The sequence below is a fragment of the Protopterus annectens genome, chromosome 11.part0 (assembly GCF_019279795.1).
Source record: "Protopterus annectens isolate FY-2018-M chromosome 11.part0, PAN1.0, whole genome shotgun sequence".
NCBI classification, from domain to species: Eukaryota; Metazoa; Chordata; order Ceratodontiformes; family Protopteridae; genus Protopterus; species Protopterus annectens.
Genome location: NC_056745.1, coordinates 215,151,241 through 215,161,706, shown reverse-complemented (window position 1 = coordinate 215,161,706; position 10,466 = coordinate 215,151,241). Strand labels below are relative to the sequence as shown.

The 10,466-nt window shown below is 38.1% G+C and overlaps 1 protein-coding gene across 2 annotated transcripts in view; it reads right to left on the bottom strand.

Moving 5' to 3' along the window:
* CCHR11.PART0H3orf20 (chromosome chr11.part0 C3orf20 homolog) overlaps positions 1 to 10,466 on the bottom strand; it is a 2,050,812-nt gene that overhangs the window by 1,204,623 nt on the left and 835,723 nt on the right. For both annotated transcript variants that reach the window (XM_044087635.1, XM_044087636.1), the window contains exon 6: positions 8,642 to 8,741. In XM_044087635.1, coding sequence (XP_043943570.1) covers positions 8,642 to 8,741 — 100 coding nt within the window. The remainder of the gene's footprint in view (positions 1 to 8,641; positions 8,742 to 10,466) is intronic.

The window sequence follows — 10,466 nt, the reverse complement described above, 5'->3', positions numbered from 1 at the left end:
ACTGCATCACCTAGTTATATAAATAGGTTCAAAGGTGTATATTAGACTAAAGACCACTGGTGACCTTATAGGCCTAGCCAAGCATTCCAAATCTATCACACAAGCTTATGTGCCTTAGATATTATTTTAAGAACTATATGTAATCTAGGACAAGATTTAAAGACTGTCTTACAAATGTTAGCGGTGTGATGGTGAAAAAAAGAGGTAACTGGGAATATATGTTTTGGGAGTGTAATGAGTTGGCAGATTTTAAAAATTCCCTACAGAGTAGTCTATTACAAATAATGGGTGAGCAAATGGCTGTAAGTGAAGGAAATGATTCTTTTGAGCTGACATACAGCATCTGAATTGCACAGACATAGTAAGGCCTTATTAAGTTTAATTCTGTTGGCTGCCAAAAAAGCAATTACTAGAAAATGGAAATCAACTTTGAAACAAAGCTAAAAAACAAATTAAAATAGATAAAGTCAACCACTACACTGAAATACAAACCAGGTACCGCAAAAATTCTGGTCCACTATAAACAATATCCTTGTACCAGGGAAAACAGGAACACCCCCTCTCACCACTACCAACAACTCAGGCAATATTGCTACTCAATTTAACAAATATTTTACAGAAACCATAATAGGACTATCCAAAACTCCCTCAACAACCAAACCCCCAATCCCCAGAACAAACACCACACCACTATTCTCTCTCCAACCAGTAGCAACTGACACTATCAAAAGACTGCTGAAAAAATTAAAACCCACCAAACTAGCTACAGACGATCTACCTGCTGAACACTTACAGATAACAGCAGAAGTTATAGCATACCCCATTTCACTACTAATTAATAGATCCATAACTGAACACCGGGTCCCTCCAATCTGGAAAACCTCATATATCATTCCCCTACACAAAGGCGGCCCATCAAATGAACTACATAACTAAAGACCAATTGCAATACTGTCTTCACTATCAAAAATTCTTGAAAGAGTAGTTCATAAGCAGGTTACTGACTACCTTCTTACTAACAATCTTCTAAACAATACCCAACATGGATTCAGACCATACCTTTCACTAACACTGTCAACTTCCATAGGACCAACAACAACCATGTCTCTTCTGTCTTCCTATACCTGTCAAAAGCCTTTGACATGGTCTCTCATACTAACCTACTAAATACCCGCATTAACCTTCATTTCTCAAACTCCACACTTGCATGGTTTCAAGATTACCTCACAGGATGGCAACAAGCAGTCTCTTGGCAACAAACTCGATCACCCCTACCAGTCACTCTTGGAGTGCCTCAAGGTTCTATCTTAGGCCCACTTCTATTCTCCATATTTACTAACAAACCCCTTCTAGCAACCACTCATGCATCACTCATCCAATATGCAGATGACTCCACAGTGATCTGCTCTGTACCCTCTCTGTTGGATCTTCAAACTCTAAATCAAAAATCCTTCCATGAAGTAGAGTCCTGGCTCACAAATGCTAACCTAATCTTAAACCGTAAAAAAAAAAAAAAAAAAAAAAAAATTAATGGTCATTCCCCCTAATAAAACTGCTTCCCCCAGCACCTTCTTCATCTACTCATTTAACAACAACAATAATCAATACTCCATCACCACACACTAACTGTTAGGAGTAGAAATCAACTGCAAACTTAAATTTGATATTGACATTTCCTAAACAGTGAAAAAGGTGCACAAAAAACTATGTACTTTATACAGAAATAAACACTACTTTACCAAAAATAGCTATTTCCCAAACACATTTAATATCCACCTTATTATACACAGCCCCTATTCTCATTAATCACACGAAATCTGAACTACAAAAACTTGAATGCTGCTATAATAAAATTGCAAGATATGCCACAAATTCACCAACTAGATCAAACCATTGCCTCCCACTCAAGCAACTCAACTGGCTAGAACTCCCCCATCTCTTACACTATACACAATTGACAAAGGCCCAAAAACAATGCTCAGATGCGGAGCAGACAAAATACCATCCATACAAACCCTTTTTCAACGTTATGTTACCAACAGACCACTACGTTCCTCCAACAAACAAAAACCTACTTATCCAGAAACCAAGTAGGGGATTCCCTATTTGCTTCCTACATAGGTAAAATCTCTTACATTATACACAATTGACAAAGGTCCAAAAGCAATGCTCAGATGCGGAGCAGACAAAATACCATCCTTACAAACCCTTTTTCAACGTTATGTTACCAACAGACCACTACGTTCCTCCAAAAAACAAAAACCTACTTATCCAGAAACCAAGTAGGGGATTCCCTATTTGCTACCTACATAGGTAAAATCTGGAATGAAATGACAGTAAACATTACCTCCATAACATCCTTACCTCTATTCAAAACTAGTCTAAAACAACACTTCCTTAGCAAGTCACTCTGCCCATGCTCCGCCCTCAGCTGACAGATAGCAACTCACTCTCAACTGTCTCTTCTACAAATTTTCCTGGCTAATTAAACACATGAAACTATGAATGTTAACATTATAATATGACCTACCTTCTAATCCCCTACCTTTACTCATCATTGCCTAACTGCTACTGGCACACACTTTGGGATCTTACTTCTACTGCAATATTTTCACTCTCTTACTATCTATATCTTCTCAAGTCTGCATAAAATTCCTCTAATGTACTACTGGACTGAAGAATTCTTGTCAGCATAGCACACTGTATACCAATGTACTACAAACTACTGTTTTCTCATCCTTTATTGATGTATATAAGTCACATTTAAGTTATGTAATGCAACTACTGCCAATTGTACTTTGATATGTCTTACCTCCATATTTGGATATTATTCATATTTGTTATGCATATGTACTAACTGGAACTTTGCTCCCCAGGTCTCCGCTGAAAAAGGACGTGTCCAGTCGGACTTTCCCGGTAAACAAATGTAAAATAAATAAAATACAATAATAAAATTCTATACCAACTGTATCTGAGGCATTGAATATTATAAAAGAGATAAAAGAACTGGAAGAGGGATCTAAAGAAAAGGGAACAAGAAAATTACATAGATGTAAATGGAAACTGTGGGAATATTACATACTTAATAATGTTCAGAAGGAGGAGGAGTGAGGTTAAGGGAAGGCAGGAATTCAGCATTTTTTGTAATGTTGAACTGATGGTAGCAAAGAAAATATATGTAATGTATATTGTATTTAAAAGTTAAAATGGTTTGTTTTCTTTTTTATTAATGTACGTTTGCCTATGTCTTAAGTAATAATTTAATAAAGGTGTTTAAAAAAATGATTTACAGGCTGCCTTTGTCCATTAGAGAAATGGGTGCTACACCAGGGGTCTATTTCCAGCTTCCCATCCACTGATCCAGGTTCCTTTTGAATAGGGTTAGGAAAGAGCTCTGCTTCACTTAGATGGGAAGCCTGTTCCAAAGAAGGGGAATTATCTGAGACACATACCTGTTCCTCCAACATATCCAATTTACGTCGCAGGCAAAGTTTAAATACCTAGATTGAGTAATTCTGATGCTATTCATTCTGCGCATATGCAATAGGTTCATCAGAGTGGGATCCAAGGATGCCTCATATGTCAGGCATACATCGCCTCTTAACAGTCTTTAGGAAACAGAGTATATAGAGATAGGGCTTTGAGGTGAACTGCATATGACATGCTGTTTACACCCTGTATTCTTTTTGTGCCAGGTCAGGTACATAAATAAGGGGGTACTGTACTCAATGATTGGTTTGATGAAAGCTGAATATAATGGAATGATGCCTTCCTTGGACCTAGAAGCCATACCCTTGCTTATAAGTTGAATAATTTCCTTACTACCTTAAACACATGTTGGTTGAAAGCCAGGTTAGTAAATACATACATACCCAAACCCCTGACTGCTAATTCTGCTGTTAGGAGTGTGCCATAGAGGAGGTAATTTCCTACGTGGCTGACTTCCAAAAGGGTACTATTATGCTTTTCTTGGCACTGAGTTTTAAAATGTGATGTTGATAGCAGTTGCTTGTTTGTGTTAATCCTTCTTGTAGCATCTTGGGGAAAATTCTCTGGCTACTCCTAGTTTGCAATAATCTGCAAACATGGTCAGTCAGAGGCCCTTGACACTGGCCTTGGCTTCAGAGAAGAAGATGCCAAAAAGGAGTGGAACCAGCACAGAGTCCTGAGGGACCCCACCAGTGACTGGCTTCTTTGTGGAAGTAGACTTTCCCTTTCTAACTTCCTGGGTCCTATCCGAGAGCCAGCTGGCTATCCTGCCAGTAACATAGGCATTTATGCTTATATCCATAAGATGATTTACAATGCCCGAGCTGGACAGTGTATCAAATACGTTAGCCAGGTCAAGGTAGGCAGTATGCACCGTTTTGTCCTCGTCCACTGTCTTAGTGACCTTCTCAATGTCCAACAGGTTGAGTAGGCATGATCTGCCTTTGATGAAACCAAACTGAGATGGATCCAGCGTTTAAAGGTCTTCTATGTCCAAGATAATTCTTTCCATGGCTTTGCATATGAGACTAGTCAGACTTAAGGGTCTGTAGTTCTTGAGGTCTGTTGATGGTCCCCCATTGTGCAGAGTATAACCAATGCAGTTCTCCATTTGTCAGGCGCAAAGCATATTTGGAGGCAATGTTAAACAAAGCATATTTGGAGGCTATGGTTAAACAATGATTCCAGTGGTCTCAACAGATCATGTTTCAGACTGTTTAGGTGGCATCCTGGGGCATTATCAGGGCTCATCATTGCATTGCTTTTGGCCTTAGAGAGGGCATCTATGACCTGCTCCCTAATGATAATTGGGGAGGGGGGTAATGTTATTTCTTTGGGGGAGCTGAGGGGAGAGAGACTGTTAAAACTGGAGCTGAGTATGCCACCCATCAGATGTTGCTATATCTTCTAACTCTGTGTAAGTAGCTCTTTCACAATCAGTTCTGCACACTGCTGTGTGCTGCCTCTGAGGTTTTGGACATAGCTAACGAAAGCTTTGTAGTTGTCCCTTTCCTGGGAAGCTATCTGTACCACAAATCTGGCTTTATTAGACTTAATTTGCCCTCTTAGTTGTTTGTTAGATTGATGATAGTGTTTTTATAATGCTAGGTGTAGCACTTCCTAATCTAGGCTATGACTTTTTTTTTCTTTTGTTCTACAACCTACTTATGTTAGGATTCTACCACGGTCTTTTTTTTTTGTTTTTTTTTTTTTTTAGTTAGTTATAGGTTTATTTCTGGGAGGCACAGCTGCCTCTATGTATTTATTGACATAACTGTCTATTTTTATCCTTCTACCCATCTGAACAGCACCACTAACCATATGGGTCTACTTTTACTTACCGAATTTACACTTCTTTGAATCGGAAATTGCTAACTCCACATCATCGAAATACCATACAACCAAAATCACAGACTACAAAACTGCTTTCCCTTGGAAACGAACCACTTGGCCACCTGGGTTAACTTTGCCTTTTCCCCAGTGTAGTGCAATCTTGGAGTTGGTATATTTAGTTAGGGGGGTGTGTGGGGGGCAAAGCCCTCCACTTGAATGAATTTTATTTCTTTCCATTGACTTTTTTCCTCTGGTGGCCAAGTGGTTTGTTTTCCAGGGAAAACAGTTCAGTAGTATGTGGTTTCAGCTGTATGGTGTTTCGATTAAGTGGAGTTGGTAATTTCTGTTTTGAAGAACTGTAACTTCGGAAAGTAAAAGTAGACCCATATATATATATATATATATATATATATATATATATATATATATACACACACACACACACATATACATACATATATATATATATATATATATATACACACACACACACACACACACATATATATATATATATATATATATATACACATATATATACACACAAAAGTGCTCTCGCGAAACTGTGACAGCCTGTTTCCCTTTCGGTGAAACAGTCTTTCGGTAGACTGTCCTAGACCTATATATATATATATATATATATATATATATATATATATATATATATATATATATATATGTGTGTGTGTGTGTGTGTGTGTGTGTGTGTGTACACAGAGACAAAAATAATAAATACATTTTTAGTTTTGGTACTTACAGAGGAACATAAATGAGTGAAGATAGGCAGAGTAAGGATATGAAAAACAGAAAACAAAGTAAAAACAAACAAAGAGGAAAACAAACTCAAGGGACTTAGTGTCTGCATGGTGAGGGGTGAAAAACAAAAAAAAAATGAACTTGAGGAACTCTGTAAGGTGCATGGGCTACGCAAGACGTCTCCCTATGTCTCAATGGTACTTACAGTGATACAAATAGTGCCTGGTGAATAACTTTTTAAAATATACAGTCCCTCATTAAAAAAATGGAATTTGTGCAGAAATGAATTTGATGGCAGCAGCATTACCCTTCACAAAAGTGAGTTCTGGAAGTAACCAGGCCACTACATCCCTAATAGTTTCTCTTCCATTCCAGGGAAAGTCATGAAAAAAGTTTTTTGAGCCAGACAGATAGCATTTATGAATGCTAATGGCTATACAGACAGGTATTGGTATGGCTTATGCAAGTACAGATCTTACAAGTCTAATTTCATCCTTCCATTTACTATTAATATATTAGCAGAAAAGTCTGCAAACTCACAAGACATTGGTGAATCTTAATTTCAATATGATCTTTGACACTGCTTCAAAAAGAAGTTTAGTGGAAAAGTTAAATGGCATGGTAGTGAGGCCAGGAAGTTAACTAACTAGCCAGAAATAGAACATGAGAGCTAAAAGCCGGCTGTTTGATACCTAGTACAGTCACCAGCAGGGTGCCACAAGATTAAACAATACAGATGGTCCTGTTTAGTACATCTCTGTCAAATATCATAACTGAGAGTGAACAGTAAACATCAAGAGTTATTGCAGACTGACTTACGCCTGCAAGATGGTCAGAAAAGTGTTAACTGTGTTTTAAAATAAAAAATGCAATGTAAAATGCACTTTGGTGGGAAGAAATCCAGGACAAAAGAGGAAAAAATTCTGGAGGTTACAATCAGTGCTTAGGTCAGTCACAATGGTAGAACTGAAAAGATAGTGTCAAAATTCTACCCCCTCCCCAAAAAGAACAAACAATTGCTGTGACTGCACATGCATGAAAATGGACTTGAAGAATGCACAGATCATCCTCCCAAAGAGAAAGGTAAATTATGTATGGAATACAGACAGAGATTATGGAGGCAGACAGTGTTAAAAGAAAAATTACAAAAACAGTTAGAGGGCTACATGGGATAATTAGGAGACAGTAATAATGCCTGTCATTTACACACTGCACGAGAAATGAGAGAAGATAAATATGATATAGACATGCTTCATTACACACTGCACGAGAAATGAGAGAAGATGAATATGATATAGACATGCTTCATTGCTGGGGCTCCCTACCAGATGTGTGAGAGACTCAATAGTGTAAGTCCCAACACTTTGAGAAACTAACAGTGAGTCACACAAAAAAAAGCAAACTGTGAAATTCACTGTTAAACTTTTCAAGCATTTTTGCATGGAGCCCCCTTCTCTAGCTACATCTTCCACACCCCTGCTGCTTCCGCTAACGATTCCGAGACTGCACTATACTGCACGATGAGAAGAATAATGTAAAATACTATAACGTTGGGCTTGGTACATATCCCCTTATTTGCACTGGATTACAGTTGCAATCCTCAAATATTCAACAGGCACCCCACTGTTGGATACAAATTACTGGAATAGTTTACAGGAGTGGGAGCAGATGAGGGTGAATGTGGCATCTATAAGGTTCAAGATTCAAGACTGATTTAAGAAAACAACTGTTTCATGGAAATGGTGATCCAGCTATGGAATGTATTGATAGAGGGAACTGTGGTGTGTAGCTCAACAGCAGACTTCAATACTGAATAGGGTAGACAGAAGAAGTGAGATAGTGTAAAAGAGCGTGACTATTACAGTGGTGTTAAATGCAACACTGACATGGAGTCAGAGGAGCATTGCTCTTCTTTTTTCCATATCCTCCTATCCCCATATGCTAAAAAAGATAATTGTGCATTACACATATAAATACACCATATACGGTTAGCAGAGCTGAAATCTGTATGGCTAATCTTATACTGAAATGAAGCAGGTTTAAATAACCACTGTGAAAAAAAAAAATTCCACCATTTACTCTAACGGAAGATAAAAAGAGTCCATAAAAATAATGTACCTCTGACTCCAGTTTAATATGCCTCTGAAAGATCCTTACTAGCTTTACAATCACTCTCATTACAGACCATATCTAGTTAGATTAAGGGAAAAACACACTTTACATACAAATGTATTCTTCAAAAAACTGGGTTGGCAAAGCAGAAAACATCATAAATAGAATACACCTCAGATCCCATCTTATCCTGCCTGCAGAGCTGGTAAACCATGGAAAGATCAAAAGGGTTACTTCAAATGCTGTAAAGAAAAGAACCCCCCACCCCCACCCCCACACTGTCTATCGCACTTGCTGCAGTAAAGCAAACTATGCAGCCCATATGATATATTTATATCTAAAATGAAGCAAGGCACAACTTCAGTAGTGTTCACTGAGGGTCTAAAAATACATTTAGGACACACAATGTATATGGAAAAAAAAAAAAAAGAAAATAGTAATAAACCAATACATTTGTATCCGTGCAACTCGAAGTCTTTCCACTACCCAGCTACAGACTGCTTTCCACTCAGGGTCATCCAGTGAAGCACCTTCCTGTTGGATAATCCAGTCTGTTAAATAAAACAGGCAAATAAAGAAAAAAATGAATTAGTATTGATGAATTAAAATTACATAATCAAAGCATGCTCAATGATAAAGGCAGGGTTGCCACTTTTTCAGTTGCCTAGAGTGGGTCAATTCTTACTGAAGCATGAGACTTTGCCAGACAAACAACACATTCAACCAATACAAAAACTTGTTTTCATTTTGCTACTGAAACAAAATAGCAATGACACAGGATTTCAGTCACTTCTGTTGTTTCATATTAAAGTGTCTAGCTACTGTGTCCTTCCACTGTATTCATAAACACGTTTAGCAGTGTTAAAACAGTCACTGTATATACCTTCATGGTACATGCGTCAGACAGTAGAGTAGAGTAAAATTATAGAAGAGAACCATCCTGTTTGCATACACATAGCTGTCCAGACAACAGGATCAAGCAAGGAGCATACTCCACACCTCTTTGTCTACTAGTCCATGTAGCCAAGTTTTCCAGTGTTTGCTTTTAGCATTTATGTTATGTCAGTGCTGAGTAGAACATTTTAGTTGGGTTGCCAATAATATGTGCCCCATTGCTACTTTTCCGTTGAAATCAGCAAGATGCCTTGATCTGTTGCTACATAAGATGAAAGCAAGCACTTTTTTGTTATTCACATTAAAGACACTTAGCCAGTATGTGAGTGAAAGCTGATTTTAATTGCCACAGCTTAAGTGACAGATACAAATTATTTTAAAATTGAACAGGGTAAGTTGTGGAACGAGTATCATTTTACTGATTGAATATGTGTTGTGTCTGTACAGAAAGCTGTAAGCGGGAGTAGATTTCCATTAATATTGCAGTGCTTACTATGAGGACAGTGAATTAAAAGGGTTATGTGGTTTTATGGTGGTGTGTTTTTAAGAGGTGTGTCTTGAGAGTGTGACAGTGGGTGCAGATCAGAGCAAATATATCGTGTGGTCTGGGGGAGAGTGGCTGAGGAAGTGGGGTGGGAGGGAAGTGGGACACAACTTCCACTTTCTTGGGAGTTAATCAGTCAAGGCCTATGCCTAACAGTGAGTTCAAAAAGGGTAGATACAAATGCATGAATTATTCAAAAATGAGAGCTTCGAGAAAAGGAGAGATGTTAATAACTGTATGACGGTAAAGCAGTGTATGTTGCTCCACCACTTTAATGGGGTAGGGTGCCCCTAAAGGGACTCTACCTATGCAGATGGAAGTTTTTTGAAATCAAGAGTCAGGAGAAGAACAGCCATGGAGATTCCTCCTGTCAACATAATTATAAAACAGAAAAGCAGAAGTGCAAGACACTAAGCACAATTGGCAGGATAAGTGGAAAGTGCACCTTAGCTATTTTCCTTTTTGCTTGTTTTTCCTTTGATAAGGTGCTTGTGGGAAGAGTTTGGGTAGAATCCACTGTACAGCTGCTGTTTGTTTACAGTGTGAGGACAGACCACAGTAGCTTGGGAAAGAAATGAAATACTACAACTGTTGGCAGGAAGGATTGGCTGTGGCTGACTTGTCAGGTTGGAAGAGACAGAGTGGTCTATATTAATTTAACAGCCCTAATGTGCTGTAATGTAACTATATATGATTAAAATAATAATGCAACCTATGTCCTGTACATTGGGTTATTTCTTTTGTCACACTGTGCCAATGTGAATAATTTGGGTCCTGCTAGTAACAATACAATTAAATTGTTCTGAAATACGGAATTTGCACTAGGCATTACTGTAAT